We start from the raw sequence: 25626 nt of genomic DNA, 5'->3' as shown, positions 1-25626 counted from the left end.
CTCTCTCTCCTTCAGTGTGTCGGCAAATTCATGGTGGCTCCTCAGCGTGGGTTTTAAATCTTCAAAGCTACGCAAAAAGACAAAAAAAAAAATACACACACTCATAGGAAAACAACATCCCTTTTGGTACCGTGGCGATGTTTTGCGAAACTCTTTTTTTTTGGTGTTCTTACACCCGAGACAGAAGAGGACCCAACAACAATCCCACAAGCACACGCCCACACGCGTTTGTAAGTTATAATTCCCATCCCCACCTGCGCGGGAGAACAGCTTGGGACCAGCCTTCCGGCAACATCGGTACGCATCGCCGCACACGCTACGTTGCGGTTCGGTGAATTACTGATCGGCCGTCGTTGTGGTTTGTAAAGGTTTTCCATGAGGCTCCTCCAGGCTGCTGCATGCTGTGTGTGTGTGTGTGTGGACGAGCTGCTGGCAGATCCGTTTTTGGGCGAAACAATACTTCGAGCGTTTGGCTATGTGTGGGGTGCGCCACGGCGCAAAGGGCAGCGAGTGTAAAGTCTTTACCGAATAAAACCGACTCCTCTGTCAGTGCGCAGCGAGCGTTTGTACGTATATTAAGTAGCAACAATCGTCCGTAGCCCAAATGAAGCTACATGAGAAACTGGAAGTGCATCAAAGGCTTTTTTTGTTTGTATATTACTTTGGCAAGCATTCCATTGCGTTATGCACGCGTGACAAATTAATATATGACGTTTTGATTGCGCTACGCTTAACCGAGCGCATGTGATTGCTTTTGGGAGGAAAGCTTTGCCGGTATGGAAATGGGAAGCCTTAATGTACGCGACACAGCCAAACCGTCACAGGCCCGGGAGCACACATCACACGAAGCCGCATTGCTTGAATAAACTTGGGCAATGTGTCATCTTGGCTGTTTGCTCCGGCGTAGGGGAACTGGGGGTAGTTTCGACACCTTAAGGTTTTCCCCTGATTGCTACTTTTGCCAATCTAAACTTACTAGTAGCCATCGTAAAAGTAGCTTTTTTGATTCATTATGTACCATCTTACGGGAAACTGCGGTTCCTGGATTGATTTCGCTAACATTTTATTTAGTTATTTATTTATTTACCAACATATATGTCTTGCAATCTCTTATGGCCGATTGTTTTTCATTGAAGTTCTGCAAAGTATTTTGTTCCAATTTTAAGAAAAATTTGACACAAAATTGGTTTACCGAATGAATGGTTAAAATTCCCCAAGAAAATTAAAATTTTAAAACTAAAGAAAAGAAAATTTCATCGAAGGGTGTTCTTTTTACGCTTTCAACTCGAAAGCCAATAGTCGAACACATGATTCCATACCATCGATTATTTTTCTTCTTGAGTTGAGCCTAAACCGGCCTAAAGTAAGCCTAAAATACGGTCAAAGCCATAACAATATTAATTTTAAACCCCTGAAACCCCTCATAACGAGTTTAATCCGTTCCAATGACTCACTCGCAATGCGAAAAACTCTTTATGCGGGAGGTTTTGTTCCTGCAATTCGTACGATACGTGAAGTAATTGGTTCCAGGTCAATGAAAGTGCAGGTATATAGGGATTATATGCATCACAACCATACGGAACACTTCCAAGTGGCAACAGTAATCCATCGATCCATTTTTGGTATCGAAATGCTCGCCTTCATGTGCAAGTAGATCAAGAATGCATGCAAAAACACACCTCTCAATACACCTCACACTTGTGCAGCACACGCTTCTTAGGGAGGTACACTACACACTAAAATCCTGCCCACTTCTACGGCCGAAGCCGAGGAGAGCCTCCAAATATTGTCAAATAATCAATATTGTCAAACAAGAAGGAAGGAAATGGAGCAATTAAGCTGAGGACACTATCTCACTTACTTCACCTGTCGATAAGTGCAGCAAAACTCTCAGCTCCATTATCTGTTCTGAAACGAGTTATCTGGACGTAGAGAGGACGCACCTACGGGAGACTTTTTTCGATTGTTTAGTGACTTGGTGAGTTTTAGACTGGCAGTGAGTAATAATTTGTCACCTCCCTTACGCTGTTGAAAATAGCTTGATGTTTAACGATTGTTAATATGAAACATTCGAAATGATCACGATTTCTTATTGGAAGCAAACATGAAATTGCTCGTTATGCGAGACTTTACTCGTTAAAAGGGGTATTCGTGAATTTGCTCGTTATGCGAAAAAATCGTTATAAAGGGGTACTCGTTATGAGAGGTTGCACTGTATTAAGTACATGTTTTGAGTCCGAATTTGGCAAACGTTCCATGAGAGAATGATAGCTAAATCCCATAATTATAAGCTCCTTGATTTGTTTGTAAAGCTTCTAAGGTATTTTTACTGTGTTACTGTGAGTGTTTGCTCAGCATGTGACATTTTATAAGAAATAGTTTAATGTAGAAATTATGCACTTTAATATAGAACCAGTCAATAGTGTTTATAAAACAACAATATTAACACGGAAACTATAATTTTGTTGAATTAATGCCACAATTCCTTAAGTCCCAAAAGTAAAAATTTTCATCGGCTGTCAATCAGAACCACCTTTTGTTTATTTTGTTTTTATTTTTTTTGACAATTTACAGGTTTCTGATCAATGAAATGTGACTCAAATATTGGAAACAGTTAATTTAAATAAAATGTACTATTTTTTTCCTTCAAAAAGATCTATACATACTAAAACGGCAAGTTGTCGATCTTACCCGCAGTGTCGACCCAAACCCAGACATCCCCTACGGCGTACGAGCTGTAGCGGCGTAACCATTTGCAGCACAATTCCGTACACTTCACCCGCACAACAATTCCTTGTTGCGAATTGTTGGCAATATTCTTTCCCCAAATGTTTCCAAACACGGTGCAAAAGCAGCGGCACACCGAGCCACAGCCAATCGTTTCCATGGCCGCTGTGGTTTGCAGAATTTGCTGCAAAGTAAACGCCAACTTGCGTTCGCTCCTCCTCCTCCTGCCTTGAAGCTGTTTGATATGCCCAATAGTTGTACAAATAGTTCCGAAACAAGCAACAAGCGTCTTCTGTAGGGGGGGGGGGGGGCGAATTGCAAGAAACATTTCACAAATCCTTTCGCCGGTTCGTCCGGCTGCCAAACGGGGTTGGATTTGAATTTGAAAATCAATGAGCTGCCGGTGCCCTGCGGGAGGGGTTTGTGTTTTTTTTTTCTTTGGCACACAAAAGCAAAATGAAAATTTATAACCTTCCCTCCGAGCCCTGTGTGCCTGCTGGGAAGGGGGAAGAGCGGGTGGATTGTCCAAAAACTCCGATCCAATCCCACATTCGGTGCGTTGCTCCGCTGGGCACATGTGAGCATCTTGATCGGTTTCTGTGCGGAGGAGAGTCTAAGTTTTTGTTTTGTTTTTACTTGTTTCTTTCGCCTTTGGGTCCGCCTTTTTTTTTTTGGTTGGTGTAATGCGATTCTCCACACACAGACGAGGACGAATCCTCCACACACACACACACACACACACGCATAAAAACACAACAAACAAGCACCACCTGGGGCGGGTTTCGCGGCACCGTTGCTGTATTGCTGCATTAGAAAATCAAAGACCCCGCTCCGGGTACGCTCCAAAGCTGAAACGCTCTACCCCTCCCCATCCTTGCCATCAATCCTTTCGTATCTCTTTTATGGGTGGTGCCGCCGCCCACGCTGGCAGCGATTTTCCGGCGATGCTTTTCTGCCAGGGGTTTTCAGGCAGCTGCGATCGTGCTGGCTCGTCGTTTCGCGCTCCGCACTGGGCTGCCCTTTTTCGGGCTGTAATGTATTACTGAAAAGTAGGGTGGAAAATCGTACGCTGGAAAAAAAAAAAAAAAAACAAAACAAATCGCACCGATGCAAGTGGGCAGCAAAAGGGTAAACCGGTGGGAGGTGTACCGCTGCGTGACCTTTTCGGGCCGGAATGTGAGACGTCGGCAAAGCAAACAATTAATGAATTTAAATGTCTCACCAATGTCTTCAATGGTCCAGCTGCCCTCCCCACGAACGGATCACAATCGAACGGATGTCCGTGCAGTGTTACATTCGCCAGTAAATAACGCTTGTGTAACGCTGAGATTTTACTTGTGAAAAAAAATGGAGATCAATCGTTTTCTCAGACATTACGGCCTAATGGTTCATTTTTATAGTTTTGTATTGGGTGAGACGCTTTTGCTGCAATCCTCTCGACAAATGGTGCCACCGTTTTCAGATAAAGTGAAAAAAAGTTGGCAACTGTTGGCACACTTTCTCGAACCTTTGTGATGTAACGGTCGTAACTTGAACACGCTCGAAACGCTTGAGCTAACGCTAGTCGTCTCGAGACGCGAGAAAGAGTGCCCACATTATCAGTTACGGGGCAAAGCATTCTGGCATTCGGAAGCAACCGAACATAACGAGTGCGCCTTATAAACGAGTTTTCTGCATTCAAACGCTAAAACAATCGACCCTCTTTTTCATCCAAATGGACCAATAATAATGACAAAGAAACAGTGAACTACAAATATCTTCGATGTTTTTTAGTATCGTGCGGACATTTTTCATTTCTTCAGAATGCGCTTATGCCCTTATACCACTACACTAGCACTCCTGAACCCAATTATTCCACTCTTCATACACATCATAACAAGTGTAACGAGTGTAACGGATTAAATTAAAGTGAGGGTAGCTACTAAATAACCACTCGCTGACTCGTTATGGTTCTACTTTTCTGTAGCGAAAAGCTCTGACAACTCCGTCCAAAGATTTGAGAAAGCGTGCCGATGTTCTTAGATAATGTGACAATTGTTGACTTACTGTTACAAAGTCTCGAGAATGTGTGCTTACATCCTGAGTTAGGGTGAGCAATCCCGTAAAAGCTCAGCAATGTGTGGTTTGTAGTGCACAGATTTAGCAGTAAGAGAAGATTTGTTATCAAGATATTAAAGCATCGAAAACGATGCCTTTGACACTCGACTTGAGTTGAAACGTGAGGAAACCTTTTGTCCACTACACACACACTCAAAGTCACCTAATACCTAGAGGAAGGTTGAACAATGGGACGACGTTCTCGGAATTTAAACTTCGATTTTCGGCCTACGCTTGAGCCGCTGTTACAAAACATTTTCCCTCTACATGTCGGTGCCGGTGAAATATGAGCATGAAAATGGATCTTCGTTCGAGGAAGTAAGCTTCTTTTGTTTTGTGTCGGTTTATGTTTTTTTTCCGTACACGCCTGTTAGAAGACACAGCGAAATAAAAGAATGTAATAACAAAATTAATCTACCTCACTCCGGCTGCTGCGGTACCGAGCGGAGATGGTGTCTTTTATTCGGGAGATTATGATCTTAGCATCACTTTCGCAACAGCTGACCTCGTCGTGGAGCGGACGCTTCTGCTCTCCACTCCCCACCGTCATAATCCGATACAGCAAGGGCACGTTCGGCGATCGGCAAGACTATCGGCCCGGAGACACACACACACACACACACACACACACCAATACTCAGGATGAGTTTTCAACCGTGATTTTAGCCTCCGGATCTTTCCGCGTTTGTACGTTTCTGTTTCTTTTTATCGCACCCCACTAGGCCCGGGAACAATGGGCTGGTACAAAATGATAAAATTTACGAGCTGAACCACGTGTCGTGTGCGCGCGCTCTGGTTCCGCACACCTGGCAGGCCGGCCCTGCATTGCATCCTTTCGGTGCACCCGGGAGCGATGATTGTCTGCGCACTGCTGCCTTACCGCCGGAATTTATGGGGCATGTTTAATTTTACGAGCTCGCGGCTTGAGCCGAGCGTGTGCCCCGTGGGCTGGTGAGCTTTGTTTTTTTTTGTTGCGTTGCTGCACTGTAGCTACTGTAGCTCGTGTGCAACGAACTAAAAGGAGCTGTTTTTTTTTTGTTGGCTGCATTTCAGAGAATGAAAAGTGACAAAAGAGCAACGAAAAAAAAGCTCCTTCCCACGAATATCCTGTTCATGATTTTCTACACGTCCGGATGTAGCTTCGAACAAGGGACGAAAAAAAAAACACACACACACACACACAAGAAAAGAACTTTCAAATCACTCTATTAATAACATTTCATTCTCCATTTCCACCTACCTAGAAATATCTGCCGGGCTTTGCCGGCGTGGGCATCTGTGCGGTCAACCTGGTGGACGACATGCAGGAGTACATGCGGGGCCTGTTCGTGATCATGTAAGTATGCGCTGCACGATGAAATTATGTGGTTTGCTGGAGCTAAAGAAAAAAAAAGAGAAGAGAGTGCAATATATAAAAAATCCTAAAAATATCTACGAGCTGTCAAATGTTTCGCTCGCTTTTTGAAACGAGGCGGGAAAGATAAATCTTCGCTCGGTTTGGCCCATTTACAGGGGTGAGGTTTTTTTTTCTCCATTGTATGCAGTGTTGCGCCTGAAAGTATGCAGCGCGAGTGCAGAGAACAATTTTCGATCTAGTTAGGCTTGATTTCTTACCAATTCACTAAATCCGTGTTTAGTTCGCAGAAAAACGCCTTTTTTAAACTATTTTCCTTGTGTGAGATTAAATGTTTTGTAAAAAGCAATGCAGCATTTTTTTAAAAACAATTATTGTTCTATTGATTGGACGCGGTTGTGTGCACAATATTTTCCAATTTTTATTTTCTCCAGCTTTCATACTCAATAATATTCTTTATTTACCATAGCTGGCAACAAAAACTATGAAAAAGCTGTCATATTGCCTATCTTTAGGCGCACAAGCTGCTTTTCATTTTTGCTCATTTGATCACCTGTTTGAAGCCGGTCCCGTAGTACAGTCGTCAACTCGTACGACTTTACAGCATGCCCGTCATGGGTTCAAGCTTCGAATGGACCGTGCCGCCATACGTAGGACTGTGACTATTCTGCTATGGGGGGGAAATACACCACAGTGACTTGCAGGGTTTTCCGATAGAGCTCAAGACCGCGGGACACTTTGATGAATCTGCGGGAGTCAATTGCAAGTTGGCGGTACGACACTTGAAAACGTTGACGATACCGGAATCTGCGGATTTGTATCGCAGGACTGAGGCACACTTTTTCGGGCACACTATCGCTTGATATAACTTGATACCCAAAATTCTTAAAAACATGAAATTAAAATTAAATTAAATTAAATGTTATGTTTTTATAGTGCACATCAACAATTAATTCGCTTACAAACGCGTTCAAGCCCCAAATAGTGGGAACTTAAAATAAAAATAAATAAAAAATTAGCCTGTCAAGTTATATGTCCCTGGGGTGCGATACTGTGCCCGAAAAAGTGTGCCGCAGTCTTGCGATACTAATCCGCAGATCCCGGTATCGTCAACGTTTTCAAATCCCGCAGATTCGTCAAAGTGTCCCGCGGTGTTGAGTTCTATCGGAAAACCCTGCAAGTCACTGTGGTGTATAGGCAGACCTTGACAGACAACGGTTGTTGAGCCAAAAAAGAAGATGAAAAAGATCACCTGTTGTTTGAATAGCTCATTCGAGCAGGTCTCATTATTTTGATTTGATCTGATTTGTCCTTATGTCCTCATAATCGATAGCTTGCCGGTAACTTCTTGCAAACGTTAATTGTTAGGCACCAAGGAAAGTGAACTCTTTGAAAACTAAACCCTTTTATTCATTTCAACTAGCCTGATTCATAGCAAAGTTTGCAAATTAATGCACGCACGCCTGATTTTCCGCCTAAAGGTATGCACTATGTAGCGCAAAAGTGTCTTATTTAGGCAAAGAGCTTGAATTTGTACCACACGGTTGTCTTTTACGCAGTTAACTCATTCGGTTTTAGGTAATACTCAGTAATAAGTAGGTATGTTTCACTCAATCATTGGACAAGTATTTTTGGAGCGCTGATAGAGTGCTTTTTAAAAATGTTACCTACATTACTGCAATTAGCCCCGCCGCTTGTGCTCTTGCTCTGTCCCTTTTATTTAACCCGCCAGTAACATGATTCTTCCAGCCACTAGAGATCAATTAGTATGCTGAATCCAATAATAGGGATGAGCTCGTGATGAATTATTAGATTACTTGCCACCCTAACCCGATCAAAGAGGCTGGAGGCGACAAGCGTTTTTTTTGTTTGCGTACACACCAACATCCAATCATATTGGTATTAATACAGTAGTGAATTCTGTTCGTTTTTTTTTGCTGTTTCCGTCCTACCCACGCCACGCTTTGCTCCCAGCACGGACACTATTAATTTGCTATCGTTTCACAGTTTACCACGAATACCCGTTAGCGCGCAGCAACTCGATTAGATTGATGGATTTCTAATTGAATTGATTGATGAAAACGTGAGCACGCCGCTGAAAGGGTGAGCCGAGAGAGAAAAAAAGAGGAAAAGCATAAACCAAATAACAACAACAAAAAATCCCCTTTTTTCATCTTCCTCCCCCGCTCATCTCATCTGCCCCACGGTCCGGTTGCGAGCGTTCCGATTCTAGCAAACTCCCCCACACTCCCGACCCGCCTTTCTCATCTTGCTAATGGCAATCCTTTTTTCAGCTAGAGCTAGTGGGAAGGTTTTATTCGGTTCTTCTTCTAAACTCTAAACGACAACACGGAAAGGGAGAGCTTTAATAGGTTTAGGGTTTTGCGGGAGGGGGCACAAGCGAGCCCGGTATAATGATTCCCTTTCCGCGCAGCTCCCAGCAACACCTCGGCCAGGCTTTAATGGCCAGTCCATCAAGTGCCCAGCTGCTGGTGTTTAAGGTGCGAGATACCGTGGTTGATGTTATTTTTCACTGCCAGCCGCCCCGGTGTTCATTCTCCCACACAGTGTGTCCTTCACGCAGGTAGCACAGGGGCCAAGCTTTTTTTCTTTCCCTCTTTTTCACTCACTCTTTCTCTCTTTCCTACTCCCATCTAATAGTTGTCCCTGGACATGGCTCAGGAGCTGAAATCTACTCGGCAAAAGGCCCACGAAATGGCAAACAGAATGCAAACAACAAGGCCTTCGCAAGGCCCCGTCGGCAATGTTATTGTTCCCCATCCTCCCTGCTGTGCCTGTGATACCTGTGTCTGCGGAAACCCTTCCAGGAAATAGTCACCACACGTGTGCGTATGTGTGGGACGAAGGGCGGAAGAGTTGATAGGCAAGATGATTACGTTGATGATGATGATGATGATACGAGGCAGGAGGATCATGTATACACATATCAATCATGTGAAAATAACCTCCCGCATGGGGAGGAAGGGAAGGAGCGTACCGGGAAGGAAAACGTGAAAATTTCGTACCGTATTGTACTATGGGATTTGGTCCGGGGTATGTTTGCCTCCGTTTCAATGAGACTTTTATAAACGTTTGCCGACGATTCCAAGAGTTGGAGGCAGCTCCAGTTTTTTTTTTTTTTCAATCGCTTCAGATACGTTGTGAAGAAGTTGGGAGCCCTCCCTCCTCCGAGGAACTGTTTCGGACGTCGAACCGTTCGGACGTTGACAAAGAAATCAATTTCGAAGAATAATTTCCATAAAAATCTCCAATTTTTTTTTTCGAGCAAACATAATGTTTGCTCCAGTTTGGCCGACGGATGTGGAATATTTTTATTTTTTTTTTCTGGAACCTGATTTCGGGCAAAACAGAATATCCCATAGTGTCCTCAGCTTGACCGGCACCCCCCCCCCCCCCCCCCCTTTATCAACCGAGTCCGGAAAAGCTGGAGCAAAAAGGGCACAGCATGGCACAGCACGAGCAGCGATAAGAATGCTCGTTAGGAGGGGGAACGTAAGACGTACCCTGGGCGATTCGAGCTCGGCCAGGAAGATAGGGCGACGACTATCGAAAGGAAACGAAAAGCCTCAGCCCCGGAAGGTAACCGAAAGTGTCATCAGATGCCTCGTATGTGTGTGTGTGCGCGCTTATCCCTTTCGCCATCCACCTCAGGTGACAGATGACGTAGACGAAGTCGCGAGTCGTACCCCCAAAATGCAGCAAATATTGTTTAGCTCACTGTACGGGGGGCAATTCCTTCCCGAAGCTCCTCAGGGTTGCCAACGCAACGTTGCCCACGGTCGTGCGAGGTGGTTGATTGTTTATTCATACTTCAACAATGCTTCCGGTGGCTAACGAATGGCGCGCACATGCACGGTTGAAGTGCTGAATTACCCCAGCTGTATGGACTGTCGGACGCGCTGACAGAGGCATCCAATAAGCTTTCGGCGCCACTTTCACGCCGAATCGGGATGGTGCAGGCGGTGGAGTGTGTTCCTCCCAACAGACGAATGACCTGTCGAAGCTCGATTGATCAGCCTGACTTCCTCGTCGGGCGCAAAAACAATGAAACGATGAGAGTAATGTTTGCAGCTGCCGGTGTGCAAGAATTAGGTCCAAACGAACATCGGGAGAGGGTGAGATAGCAAATGGAATTAAAAAAATCCCAACAGCAGGGATGTACCAATTTCGGGAGAAAAATCACGAGTATTTACCAAGTAAAAACTGTATTCAATTGTACCATTGAAATTTAGAGTTTTCCCATTAACCATTCCTGGATAGCATCTATGTTAATATGTTTAAATCATCCGTTGAAAGTTCATCATTAAATCGTGGCGAGAATCATTTTCATATGCCCCGCCAAAACGATTTTGCTACAAATGTGGCCCGCAGATCGAAAAGGTTGTTCTACTTCTGGAAAGGTATTGCAAAAGGCATCCTTGTTTTATATTTGCAATACGGCTTGGTCGTTTTAAAGGAAACCAATATAAGCCCGTATCTTTAGTATGCATTTAGCAGTGCTGCAAAATGTCACTGTCAATGTCAAATAAAAATCTGACTGAAGCATATTCCATGTCAGCTTCACATACTCAATTGTGATAATCAGAGGTGATACTCAAAACGATTGGTGCAACCAATACATGATTTGTGACATTTTTGGGAGCATCGCTTGGTCAATCACTATGCCAAGTTGTTTTTATTGTGATCAATGCTGCAAAATGTCACTGACATAGTCATGAACAATTTCAACTGAAACAAAATCATGTCAGCGTCTCGAGCTCTACTGTGATGATCAGAGATGAGACTCAAACAGTTGTTGCGACCATCTCATGCTTGGTGACATTGTGTGCAACCAGCTCTTGGTCAGTTACATGCTCATGACATTTTCTGTCGGTGATCATCACGATGGTCATGGGAGATATGCGATGCGTGCGAGTGGTTCCAAGAAACATAATTAGTGTGATGTCTCGCTCTTTTTGACCTGAAAAACCATCAAACCAGACAGAGCGAGAATGCATACTCATTTTGCTGCTTGAGACCACACACCAAGTATATTCCAAGAATGTCGTGATTATCACAGACAGAAAATTTCGTGACCAAGTGAGTGATCAAGGACCACCAACCTCTGATCATCTCAGTTGTGTACGCGAGTTGATTGGAGCTTCGTTTCAGTCAAGAGTGTTGGTGACTGAAACAGTGGCATTTGGCAGCACTGTTCACAGCCAGAAAACATCATGAAAATGCTTGCACCGCCATTAAGCTCAGCTTGTCAGTCAGAGCATCTGCATTGGAGTCAAGCTTTCGCGTTCGGCATGTCAATGAGTATCAGCAAAGAACATCAAGCTACCACAGATATGTTCATTGTTTTCCGGGATGATTATCCCGTGATTCACATGGCATTTTGCAGCACTGGCATATAGTATTTAACGTTAGAATTTGTTAATTTTAAAACTTGAATCAGCATCTATACAAACATTTGGAGAATATATGTCATTGCTTGAACGATATTTGTAAGACAAATACCTCAATTTTCCAGCTCGATTAGTGCATAATCGGTCACGCGTTTTGTTATGCTTCCAGTTAATGCACTGTAGTCAGTTGCTTTTTTTACAGCCATCTTATTTACAAACTAGTTTGAGTCCATTTTTAAACAGATCCTAGCCTACCTGCCTTCTATTAGATCTAATTAGGAGGATGTACCAAATGTACTGGGTACAACGCTTTTAATTGCGTTTCAATTTGATGAAAAAGTATTTGCTCTTGATGATTGGAGAAGTTGAATTTATGTGAACATTCACTTAGTCGTTTTTGAGAACAAAGATTGAACAAATCGTTCACAAACCAAGATCTGACTGCACGACATCTTCATTGGATAAATATAGTTACTGAAGTCTCGTTAGAAGTAGAATAAAATGTATTTCACATTTTGGTAAAGAAATACAAAAAATATACAATTTTTTTAATATGAATTTTACAGAAATACACATTTTTTTAATACAACTGTCGAAAATGCATTGAAAATACCATTTAAACGAAAATCCCCGAGTAAAACCACGATAAAAACCCAAAAACTAAATACCGTATAAAACGGTACAACACTGCCCGAAGCGCGAACATCCGGAACTCGATCTGCCACATATAAATGAGCACTGTAGACACACACACCGTATCATTGCTCACCCACAAACCACCTAACGACATGTTTTGCGACCATTGTCGTCGACGCGTGTACACGCTTGTGTGCGGGAGAATCGACCCGTTGCCGTTTGACGTGACTGGTGGCAGTTTGCACGTCGTAGTGGCCGACTGATAGGGCCCTTGTTTGCTATTTTCACTCTATGTCTAGCGCGCGCGAGAGCGAAAAACGACCACGGTGTGTGTGTGTGTGGATGAAAAAATCAATGAACCATCCCAGGGCGATCCCGCACGCTGGGACCGTCCAGCCGTGGTGCGGGCGGGTAATTGATAAAATATAGATAAATTGCCATTTATTACAATCGACCTCATTAGGACGGAGGCCGCGACGTGAGCGGAGCCGCGCGTAGATGCTAATGTACGCGCACGTAAGCAAACAGAAGAAAGAGAGAGAGAGAGAGGGAGTGAGAGAGATGGAAAAGAAGCTAATGATGAGGTTCCACCGAAAGCCTGAAACAAAGATGTGACCGCTCAAACGAAACGGAACACATTCCAACGCTTAATGTCCGCTGTGCGAATCTAGCAATCTTCCGCACATGTTGTTGGACGTTTGTACTTGCCCGTCATTGCGCTCCTCGCCCCACAAAGCGTAACTGATCCTTCTTAAAACCAAGTGTCAATATGTTGCTACATCCACGATCTCGGTAAACCCATCCCACCCCGGCGCTTGTCTAACTAATCCGCTTTGCTCCGGCCAACGGTTTTGCGGTGATAAATTATTCAGCACTGCAGGCCGGGCACTGGTACGGAATTTTTTAAACGCTCTGCATTATGCTCTCTCCTACATCGAGGTATGTGCGTGTAAATGTGTGTGTGTGTGTGTGTGTGTGTGTGTGTGTGCGAGTAATTCGTTAATCTAGAGCACTGGTGCTGGTGCCTGCTGCTGTAGGACGGTTGCTGTTCGCTGCGTGGTTCTCCGTGCGATCGATAAAATCGAACTACCCACCGAAAAACCGTTCAGCACCGAAGTGCTACCCGGGATCAGTGACCGGACGGGTGGCGTGGCGGTCGAAGAAGTGTCTTGTGTGGCCATGCAATCGGTCCCGTGGGAACCATTGCCATCGGACGCTCGACGGAAGGCTCTCCGTTCCGATAAGGCAGCGATTTGGTGCTGTGCCGCCCGATGCAGTTCGTCGAGGGGTCCGTTGAACCGTTCACTTGCAAGGCCAACGGACCCCGTGTGGCATTCTTCCATGTGCCGGCGAACGCGGTCAAGCGTGATGGGCGTGTATCTGAAGGGCAGAGCATCGGTCGGTCATCGCCGGTGTCGGGTGGGACATGTTAAAACCGATCATTGGGGGTTTCCTTTTCTTTCTTTTTTTTTGCTGTTCGGTCTTGTGGGCAGTTCTGAGCAGCTAGCTAACCCCCTCCCGGGGCCATGTTTGATGGCTGATGCCGCCCCATATCAGAGTGCTGCTAAGTGGAGCTGCTTGGAGGACGGGACTGGAATGACTTCCATAATAATTTCCTACTCTCAAGCAGCGGGGGCCTACAAATTCCTGCAAAACTATCTCGGAAAAACTATTGCGAGGTATTCTTTCAGCCTTCCCTCTCCCTTTTCTTTTTATTCCGGAAGTTCCACATCTCCCATTAATAAATAACGATAAAACTCAATGGATTACTTGCCCTGGAGGGGAGGGCAGTGCCGGAACGCTTCCGGCTAGTGAGAGTCGGGCTGAGGGCGCACCAACACACACACCCCCAACCCAACGTCATCTTTAGCTGGCAGCACGAGCCAGCAGCATGCCAAATAGTAGGTAAGATTTTGGTGCGCTTTCCGCCCTGCCAGCAATGGGTTTTTGGGGAGCCTCGGAAAGCTCGGACTGCATCAATACCACCAGCCCCACCGGCAGGCAAGATCCGGCGCAGCACTAGCTGACGAGTAGTAAAATCCAACCGCACGGAGCGTGCGCTGGCAATTTGTATGATTTATTTATCATCCAACCCGCCCCGCGTACGGGTACGGGACTCTGGGGAGGAGGTTTGAGCCTTCCCGGTCAGTGCCGCGGCGAGCGTACCGGAGCCGAGTTGTTGGAATGCGATAAATTGTCGGCAATTCCGGCAGCCGTGGAGACGACAATCCCAACGTCCCAACGATTCACTGTCAACGGGTAGGAGCTTTATGGCGGTCAGTTTCGTCAGAGGATACACTCCAGCGGTTCCCGAGGTAGTCCGCAGGCAGGATGACACAACCGGGAAAGTCAACCAATTCAGGTGCCAATATCACGGCTGCACTACCGTTCAAGTAGCTTTGACACAGTATCGTGTCGTGCCGCCCGGTGCGAATGGTGGGAAAGATTTATGAGCCTGCGCACCGACCGCTCCGTTTGCCGCAAAACCCCCCCACATTGGAGTCTGGCATTCTGGAGCAATTTCCTATCACGGCTGAATGTCTGAATGCTCCAACCGGGTGCTCCGGTCACTTTAATCCTTTCCCAACGCTTGCAGTACGTTCTGGAGTGCTACGGGGTCACTGGCTCGTAAATCAAATCACGCCACAAGTTCCCGAGAGGTACTGCAAACTATCCGAGTAAACTATTCTCCAGCTTTTGTTGTTGTTGTTGGTTGTTGCTCTCATACTGAACTGCTGGAGTCTGTAAGTTCTGCTTCGGCACAACCTCCCCCCCCTCCCCTCCCCACCAAGGTGCGGGAGCGTGCGGAACAAAAGCGTGGACCACTAACAATGACAACCACTTGCGTGTAAGTGCATCGCTATCGCGTGTGTTTTACTTTTTTATCGCACAACAGCAAACCCCAGGACCGCGCCAGTTGACAACTCCGGGCCAACCTTCCCCGCCCCCCCCCCCCCCCCCCGCGCGCCATTTCCATCGCTTTGCGGCGCTCCGTTTGATCCGGTGCGGTGTTGATTCGGTGGTTGGCTCGGCAGTGGCAGCGATTTGACCGTAAATCCACGTGCTTGATGGGGGATGAAGACCACCAACATGCGGGTGTGCCCTCACCACTTGCCACCACTCACTTGGCGCAGCGTGGTTATGTACCATACGTTCATGAGTTGCGATTCCTCCTCAAGTCTAGTGTGTGTGTGTGTGTGTCCCGCCCCAGAAGGATGTGGGTGAAGGAGCAACTAGCTACAAGAGGGAAAAAAGCTACAAAATAAATAATTGAAAGCGAAAGCGGAGATCTTACCAGGCACATTCACAGTTCACAGCTACACTGCGCACTAATTGAAATGTCCGCCCGCTGCTAATTGTTGGCCCGAGCAGTGTGGAGAGCGGTGGAGGCCCACCGACGGCAAAGATTCCCGCTGCTCAAGAAGCGACGCGTGCACACCAGTCACGTTGCACAGCGGGACGTTGGTGCAGCTGCAGGAAGGACCAGATTTAATTAGCAACTGTGCAAGTCCTTCTTAAGCTTTTTTTTTGTTTTTTATTTGCTTTTCCGGCAAATGGCGCTGAGATGCACTGAGGTTTCTCTGCTGCCCGTTGCCATGGTTGGATGGTGCGCAAAGCGTACCACATCTTCTCACCAAGCAACAGAGGGAGAGGCAAGCAAAAAATCACAAACGCAACGCTCAGTCAGCATCAATTATATTACATTTTATCGTAGCCATCGTGGTTTAAACGCTCACCACGGTGAAGGGCAAGGTACGGAGGTGCACGTTGCTGCTGATGGTGACAAAGGACCTCGGTTACTTGCGAGCAAATGGCACGATACGTACTAGCAGACTAACTAGCTTCTTGCTCAGGGCTTGTCCCGAGTATGTATGTGCTGACTGTACGCTCTGTGTGTAGGTGTGTGTGTTGAACGCTTTTTGGAAGTTTTCGCCTGTACGCGTCGGACACAGGCGCGCGCGTGACGTCACCGCGCGTCACCGGTAGCGTCCCTGCGCGGTTAATCAAAAATGAATTAATAATCATTTACTCAACGACAGGTTCAGTTTGTCACACTTTTTGGGAGGCAGTCGGGTCTACGGCCGACGCAGGAAACAGAAGAGCGAATGACCCCGTCACCGCAACAGGGGGAGTAATACGGAGAAGTCTACTTCGCCTCCGCCGCGCTGTACTGTAACTGATGAGTAAACAGACACACTATTATATTCCCATTTCTGCTAATCATCTTGTCAGTGGTACATACACTGTTTCTGCGTTGAGTTCTGCGTCATCTACACCGCTCGCTTCCAAACACGCAGCTCTCCCAGACCAGGTGTCACAAAGATTCATCGTAGCACTGTATGGGGTTGCCCTGTGTCTGCGTTCTGCTTATTTGCTTCCCATTCGTTCAATTAACCTTTTCATCTTTCTCTTTCTCTCTTCTCTTCTCTTATTCTACGCTGCGATTCCCAACCAGGTACTGCGCACCGATGACTCTGCTGGGCTATCTCTACATCCGCACGTCCCGTGAACTGCGTCCCCCGGACGGACCACTCTCGATAATGATGTTCGAGGCTCGGGCCGAAGCTCGCAGCCGTCAAATGTAAGTACACACACATAGACATACACAGACACACACACACACAGACCCAACTACTCGTTCGCCTTTCTGTCCAGATTCCCCCGTAGTAATGGTTTAACTACGTCCCGTTTGTGTACTTGCTTGTACGTGTGTGTGTGTGTGTGTGTGTTAGTGTTTGTGAGTTCTACTCCCGTGCCCCGTTAACGCGCTTGAACCCCCCGACACGGGGACTGTTTCTTATCCGGCCGTGCAATAATTTATCGATTATGGAGCCTCTTACCTGGCGGGGGGCTTTCTGGTTGGTCGCACACGAGCCGGTTTCCCCCTTTGACGGCACGGTTCGTTTGATTACTGATTGCTGAGGTTGGGATCCGCTAATGAGATGCCTTTGTGTCTCTCTTCGGTGACTTCATCTCCCAGCCCGTTCTTCGTTCTTCGTCACAGTTGGCTGGCAAGCCTTCAGGGAAGCAATGAACGGATGATGCCGCTACCTGTGGACACCTCCAAATTGACTTCGGCCAATGTGCGTGCTTCGATTATCACCACGGTAACGCACGGCGAGTTTACACTGATGTCCCAATGACAAGTAATTGAAGGCGCTAGAGTGCTGGAATTGAACGATTTTGTTCTGGGATGTAGCGTTACATCTTCAGGAAACGCACTGCTGCAAGACTCATCTACATCTGCTGATTGCAGCAATAGCCAGTACTCATCTTGGTGATGCTCTGGTGTAATTAGCAGTCGGCTAACCGTCGTCGGGAAAGTAACCGGAGCAGACGCTGCAGATTGCGTCCTCTCGAGCAATCACTTAGATATCGTCAGTACGTACTAAGGGTTGCTGAAGCCCCTTAATGGAAAGGATTTCAGTGATGAGATCACTGAATCGTTGATAGCATCTATGTATCTTGTTAGGGTTCGAAAGGGTTGGATTCTTGGTTTGGGTTGTCCTCAAAAATTGGATGTGTCCTCACTGTATTTTGTTTTACTACTGAAATTGAATGTCCTTACGGAGAGCAGTTCATTGTCTGTCGAGATATACCTGAATGGTAAGTGGTTTCAGAGAAAGCTATACAAAGCACTTTGATTGGCTACTGACTTGCTAATTACGTCGAGTTCTTGAGCTTCTAGTGACCTTAATGAAGATCTTTTGAAATAATGATCAATCTTTAATGAGTTCGTATCAATTATAAGACCAACGTGCTATACCTGTACGGTGCTACAAACATGATTACAGAGGGTACTGAGCTATCTATATCATCTTCTCTCGCAGAGTCAATCTATGAACTTGCTATTGGACTTTAAGATGTAAATAAATTAGGCAATCATGTCCATTTTGTTTCCAGCTTTCCATTTTGTGCAACCACTGCACGAAAAACAGTCTAAGTCGACCAGCTGTAGGTGCTATAGTTGGACGCTAATATCCTCGGGCTAGCTCCAAATGCGCTCTCCGTCCGTGTTACACCTTTACGCGAAGTAAAGGCATGCGGCAGCAGACGGCCATAATCTTGCTGCTGTGTGTGAGCGTTAATTTCCTCCGTTTCCACGCCATGTTCACGGCTGCACATGCTTCTAATGTCCGCGTTTATGCGCTGTTAACGGCGCTTACGCTTGAATTTGCTCCCGAGCGGCAACCTATCAACAGCACGGAGTTCTGTTCGCGCTGCCCGCGATACGATCTGCACGTCCTCGCTGCTTGAACCATCTGCTGCTGCTGCTGCTGCTGCTGCCATTGGCGGTCGGTTGGCAATTTTCCATATCTCATATCTATCCCTTCAACTCCGCTTGTCTCCGCCGAGGCTACTCTATTTACTCTCCCTGCGCTTTTGATAATAGCGAGCTGCCAAACACATTCGCTGATAGTGGTTTTATGGCTTCGATTAGATTGGCCCCCGCTCTCCGGAACGGGCGCACCGAAATCGATCCAACAGACGCCCGTGTCTTAGCACCTCTCCCTCCCTTTCGTGGCCTGGGTTCGCAGGCCACGCACCATCGCTCAAAAGGCGATGAATGAAAACCATCTGGAGCGCTGCGTAGCGTGATTTCTTCCCTGCCAGCCTGCCCTAGCTAGTCTTGGCACTGTCCTTGTGTGCTTGTGCTTTTATACCATCAATCTGTCACCACCTTCGCAGCACAGAACCCACCCAAAGAGCGTGTGCGTGTATTCGTGTGTGTGTCCACAAATATTTCAATCACATTACCTCACACTCTGGTGAAGTGATCCTTAGTATCCTCCGGTTCCAAAATTGATGTCCCAGGGCCCCGTATGGTGGACGAATAAAAATCTGCCCCGACCCCGACACACTCCCTTAGCCTCCTGTCCCACCTCACCGGGGGTGGTTCCGGGTGCCGCAAGATGGCACCACAACCGTCGATCGGAATGCTATTCACGGGCAAGGGCAATCCATTTTCGTAGGTGGTGTGTGAAATCTCGGGCACGCGTGAGCTGTACTTGCAACTTGCGTGATTTGTTTGTTTTTTTCTCTCTCTCTCTGCTTTCTCCATGGTATTTAATTCTTCTCGCATTTTTCACGCGCACACAGCGTGCAGTTTTTGTTGGCTCGCTACAAACCGGGAACAAAAATACAACTTAAAGCGGATATCTAGAGAGACGGAGAGAGAGAGAGAGAGAGAGAGAGAGAGAGAGAGAGAGAGAGAGAGAGAGAGAGAGCTGCAAAGCCAAAACCGTGGAAGGAAAGCCGCTACCGTGCTCTTTGGGTTCACTAGCTGGCACTTTAGCTGGCACAGCGATTTATTTCGAAATGTTTCGTACAGCTGCACCGGAATGTAGGCAAGCATCGCGCCACAATTTGTCGCCAGCGGGCGGGCGAAAATTGTTACACAAAATTTGAGTGCACAGAACAGAAAAGTGCAAACAAAAATGGTTAAAACTCTCCTGAGAAATTAATGTGCTCCCTAGTCAGCGAGCCGCACGGGTGGGCGCGTGGAGCAAATGTTTTACAACATTTCGGGGGCCTGTATTTCAAGTTTTCTTTTGCCCGCTTATTTTTTGTTTTGTCACTAGCTGCTCGCTTAGGTCATTTCGGCAGCCATGTTTGGCTTTGCCCTTTCCCGATGCGACCCGATGTAAGCGATAGTTTCGCAACCGTCCCAGTGCCATTAGAGTCGTTAGGGGAATGCTTTAGTTTAAAGGACATCGGCTACTCCCCGGGGGAGATGAGAGATTTGCAAATGAAAGGACACCCACGATGGGGAGCACGGATGGTGGCAGAGTTCGGGGCAGTGCGCGGGAGTCTCCCAAAACTTTTGATCATCTCGTCCCGTGGCATGATCCATGTAACTTGTTGGTCCGTTCCGTGGAGTAAGTTTCGGCGGACGGTTTTGCGAGTGTTTGAAGCTGAAGCTAGCAGTGTGACATCAAAATCATTTTGCTCGGTAACTTGATTCGCCAAACTAACTTTTTGGAGCAGAAGAGGAATAGGAGTATTTGTAACAAAAATTGTACATGCAAAAACGCGTGGTTTTTAACAAATTGTCACGTTCCAGTGCCTGGAATGAAGAAAATTCAGCGTAGAAGTTGTTGTAGCAAGATTTGTATGGATTCAAAGTTGAAGATGTATCCAAGACATATCTTCATTTCGCACCTCAAACAGCCAACGAAGTAGCAGCGTCACATTGTAACGCAAATATACTAGTTACCACAAGTAACTCACAGTTTTGAAGGTCTCTTGGTGGAAAGTGTCTTCCAACGTAACAAACCGTACACTCCAGCATGTCCTTGCTGTTTAGAGTGACACCATGTGTCATCAGTTACTGGTGCAAACGCGTCTATTTGTAGCAAGGACCCGTTACGTACCATACGTAGACAAACATTCGCCACGAGCTCACGCAACACCATAAACATTGGGGAGTGTTTCGCTGCGCAATGAAGATGCCCAGGAGAAAAGACAACCGCAGAAACGCCGACCTTAACCTTGAATTACAGACAAGGCGAACACAACCAAACAAACGTCTGTGCCACGTACTCGCTGTTTATTGATTTGTTTGCCACATGCATGTAAAACTACCCAGCGGTGACCATCGTGCGGGGTGAATCCATCAAGATTCGCAAACTTCCCGCCAGGGTACAGTTTGTTTGCGCTTTTAATTATACGGTACGCGGCATGGGATGGGTCCTGCCGCAACTTTAGCGTTTGCAACAAGTTTCCCTTAACCGTTGGTGTGTGTGTGTGTGTGTGTGCTGTTTGGGTGTGGTGTAGAAGAAGATAGCATCCCCACTCAGTGAGGGACACTTGGAAGAAGTGCTCCAAAAGTTTGGAAGTTGTCCACTTACCAACAAGGCTTTGTGGAATGATACCATAAGATCCTCTCTGATCCCACCAAGGGTGTGCAAGCGTTGGAGTGTCGGTGAAAGTTAACGTTATTAATGTCGGATGTCCCAGTCCGAGAATAAGAGTAGTTTAAGGAAAGCATCTGTTGGTTACATTTGCTCTTTCTCTAGATATCATTTTTTGAACTCCGAGAAATGATTCCCATTTCCCGAAGCCCAAACAAATATATGTTAGGTTAGGTTAGGATTACTTGTTAGGTTTAACGTATTCCAAGAAATGCCAAGTAAATTAAAGCGAGACCCCTACTAAGAAGACTAACGATACATGGCTTTTGAGTTTAAATGTCTGAATGCAACTGAAATGAACGGATGTGACTGAGGAGCTTGACCAGGGAGCAGGAAGATATCTTCAAAGAGCACTCTCCAAAAAATTTCTCTTAAACTTTAGATGCTATCAGAAAGTATCTTAGATCAGTACATCAAAAATATCAACATTCCAATGGAAGACTGATAATTTTCACTTAAGATCCATCGCCTATTGTCTGCCTCAAACTTCTACCAGGATATAAACATCTAATTCCAGGTAACAGAAGAGTCAATCGAAACTAAGCTCCAAAATTCAGCATTGCTTTATCAACTGGAATTCTTCACCAACAAACAGGTTACATAGCAAACCAATGTTGTACTTCTTTCTCCTGAATCTTTTGGTTACAAAATTGACGCACCCATACGCTTGACACACGTGGCAGAATCTTAAGTGCATTGACACACCCCTGGGCAAAAGTTCGCTGCTTACGCAAATGGTAGAACCCCGGGCAACTTCACGCTTCTGTTAACTGCGTGCACAATGAAGGCAATTTACGCGTGGCAAACCTAGGGTACCCCTTTCACTCGGAGTCAGCTGGCCTTACAGCAGCCCAGCACAGGCACAGGCACACCACTGCGGCGAGCACCGAAATTACTGTCTCCAAAAACGTTGGACCATACTTTCGGCGGCTTCAAAAATTAATCATCTCGCAAAACTTGCTCCATCGCCCGCTCGGAACGATGTAGCAAACTTTGATTTCTTGTACGCCCGCGCAACAAACAGCACGCCGATGAATGGACCCTCGTCGGCTCGTCGGCTTGTGATGCTCCCACTACGGTTTTGGAATTTAAACTTTCCTCCATTGACGCCCCGGGGCGCACTGATTTCGGCAAACAACTGGCGCCAGCAACTCAAACAATTCGTTTGCGGACGATTGTCCACGGGAGAGAGCAAAAGTTGTGAGCAACAAAAAAAAAAACACAGTTTTTCCCTTCCTTCTTTTAGCTTCAGGGGGGGCTTTTGGTAACGGGGAAAACATCATCCCCTTCCGGGTTTAGCGAAAAATAATGTCCAGCCAGTCGCACCGTACCGTTTGCATACGGGATTTTCGGCGTCAAATTTTAGGCGCTCCGCTGGCAAGGTTCTGATGGCGGATCGTGTCCAGTCGCCGTTGCGCGTCTGTTTTGTGAACAACGGAAACTATCCCCGGTACCCCAAAACCTGGCCCAGCTAGTCCTGATAGTAACACGGTTAATGTTGCGCTATTAAAACTTTGGCTTTTGCGTAATTATTTCTCCAACCATACGACACAGTTGGAGCCGGGACCGGTTGAGCATCTGACTGTGTTTGTGTGTCGTTGCCGCCAAACTCCACGCTCCAAAACTTCGCTGCCATGGGCAACAAAAGGCGAATATGTGCTCTTTATTGCGTTTCTATTTGCTTACTTTATCTGCGCTTCTTGATTGCGTGTGTGTGCTTTTCGCATTCTCTCTCGCTCGCTCGCCGTGGCACCGGATGTACTAGGTAAACAACGCAAACCGTCCTCCGAGCTGCCAAACAAAAAAGCGTCGCAGCACTTTGACAAAACCAGAGATGTTGGCGGTAACAAAGCGAAGAACCCCGAAGCTATAACGACCAGGGGCCACATGTTCATAAAGCTGTCGAGCTGCTTGCCCAAAATATCCGGCTCTGGAGAAGGGAGCGCGCAACACATCTCGTCCGGCAACGGTATCCTCCCGCAGGAAGCGGAATGTGAGAATGGAACAGGAGGGACGCAATAAAAGCACATCTCCAAAACAAAAAAAAACATGTATTCGAAGGTCCCGCAAGGTAGTGGACTTGAATGAAACGAAATTGCATTTCAGCTTGGTTGGTTGTGCAATAAATATGTACATATCCTGAGCTGATTGCTAGTCACACCCATCCCGTAATGTCCGTATCCGGCAGATTGGACATTAGGGGGTTGTGTGTGTGTGTGTGTGTGAGTGCTACAAAACTAAAAAGCGTACAGTTGCAGCCACCGAAATTATGAGCTATGCGATCGAGATGTTGGCCTGCGAATGAACGCCACCTTCGGGGTCGCTTTACGATTATTACGCCCGGTTTGCAATGGGTGAGGTTTCTGTCAAACATTGGGAAGCAGCGCACTGGCTCATTCTGCTCCGAAGTACGTGGGCAAGTGTCCCTGGCTCTTGGTGGCTCTTTTGTCTTTTTTTTTGTTGTTGTTGCTTCCCAATATTTTTCTTCTACGGAACCATCTGGTTTCGCGTGTGCCAGGCAGTGGGATTTATTGAGCTATCAGGAAATCGCATCCTGTCCCGGGCGCTCAATCCCAGACATCTCGTGCGGGGACGACCACGCTTAGTGTCAAGACGGTTGCAGTACCTTCGAAACCCATCGAGCCAAACAAAAGCACTCGTTCCCCCAAACACACACACACACAAAGCGAGAAGAGTATCAAAAACTCGCCACCCCTTCTGAGCGTCGTGTCGAAAGCTGGGCTGCACAAGGAAGGATCGTGGGATAGAGATAGAGAGAGAGAGAGAGGAAGCAGTGCACTTTTATTATTCCACTTCACCGGTGACCGGTTATCGTTTAATAACACGGGTCGAAGAGCTGCACGCGAATTTCTTGCCCAAGGACGTTTGAAATACATTGCGCGAAGCAGTTCCAGCAGTTCCGTTCACATTCGGGCGGCGCCATTTTGTGTCACCATGACAGGTTACGACAAGTATCTGGCTATTTATCCAACGGTCACGTTAAGTGAGTGCTAACGGGCGAAGGGGCAAACACGTGAGGAGCGTGGTGCTATCAGCGCCATCTGGCGCTTAATTGAGTTCGCCAACTGATGGCAATCTGGCGAAGCTGAGTGAGCACCGGTGCAAGCGCTTGCCTTCGTCCCTGCAACCGCGGTTCGCGGTTTTTTGTTTGTTTGTTTTTGCGTTAAAGTCTCGATAAATTCGATTCATTTCCTATTATTCTTTGTTTCCCCTCTGTTTGGCGTACTGCAATTCATTTCGGGCAAACCTCAGAAAACCGATCATCAACCGGCGAAAAGGGAACCGACGCAAGCGCTACCGATTTATGCGCGAAAATGGCATCAAGCAACGAGAAATCCATTAAAATCATTTGGACAGTGGTTAAAGTATTACATATGAAAACTCTATCTCTTTCCCTCCCTTTCTTTGAATTCCAATCTTGAGTTTGGGCTGCTTGATCGGTACAGTTTAACGGACGCACCATGAACGAGATAGCCCCAGGATGCGATATTCAAATTTGGCTTTTTCCATCAGTTGGGGGACAATTTGGCGCGTTTTTTTTTTGCATCCTGATGATGGCAGGGTTCGAAAGTAGCTATAGTGACTCGATCGGTACACTGTACCATCGTACGGAATAGGTAATGGAATTGACTGAGAATTTTACCAGAAATCGCGTGCTAGAAATTCCCAAACATTTTTGGGAAGTTAAGCACTATCAATGGAAATCGAAACGATGCCAATGTTTAATGATACATCATGTGTTTATGGCATCATCATGTATCCAGATGTCTAGCTGACCACATCAAAGTGCGATAAACTTGGTGGCAGTTACATTAATTACTTATCTTTAATTTGCTAAGGTTTAGTGGCCATTTCCAAGTTTATTTTCATTCAAAATGATCGTCGAAATGTAGGCTGTATTTGTATTAAAACGTTTAGACACGTTTAATGCATGACATTACCTATTCAGCTCGTTTTGTAGCAGAAGACCTAACAAGCAATCGTAATTTTAGTCTTCAATCTCCTGCTATCTGTAATCAATGCTTTAACTCGCAAAAAATAGTGGACATTTGATTGAGATAATTGATTGAGGCGTTTGCTTTGTGGTTGATTTCGAGGTTGATTACCATTATGTTTTGCTTACCTTCCCAGAAGATGTAGTATAAGATCAGCAACAAATATAAAACGGAAAGATTACCAGTTCTGAGAATTCTACAATCGAGCGGAACATTTTCAGAGAACGGTTCAGTTTGAGCTTGTCCGATTGCCCGAGCGAGCCACTGTGCTAGGTTGTGCGCAGGCTGGCGGGCATAATTTTCGCCACAGAATTGCCGGGAACCGGTAGCATGAGCAGAAACACGACGTGTGATGAGAACGTACCGTAGTACCCGAGAATATTATGAGCTATGCAAATTGCATCGAGGCTACAAATTCCCACCATGAACGGACATTGTAAACATGGTACTAGCAGCAGGACATTTACTTC

General features: G+C 46.3%; 1 protein-coding gene across 4 annotated transcripts in view; it reads left to right on the top strand.

Annotated features, from left to right (window-relative positions):
• Positions 1-25626, top strand: part of LOC5666817 (uncharacterized) — an 82956-nt gene that overhangs the window by 30871 nt on the left and 26459 nt on the right. For all 4 annotated transcript variants that reach the window (XM_061653260.1, XM_061653249.1, XM_061653253.1 and 1 more), the window contains 2 exons: positions 6069-6160; positions 16682-16807. In XM_061653260.1, the coding sequence (XP_061509244.1) occupies positions 6069-6160; positions 16682-16807 (218 nt within the window). The remainder of the gene's footprint in view (positions 1-6068; positions 6161-16681; positions 16808-25626) is intronic.

This window comes from Anopheles gambiae, chromosome X (assembly GCF_943734735.2).
Source record: "Anopheles gambiae chromosome X, idAnoGambNW_F1_1, whole genome shotgun sequence".
In the NCBI taxonomy this organism is placed as follows: domain Eukaryota; kingdom Metazoa; phylum Arthropoda; class Insecta; order Diptera; family Culicidae; genus Anopheles; species Anopheles gambiae.
The sequence above is the reverse complement of the archived record's forward strand: the minus strand, read 5'-3'. Positions and strand labels throughout refer to the sequence as shown.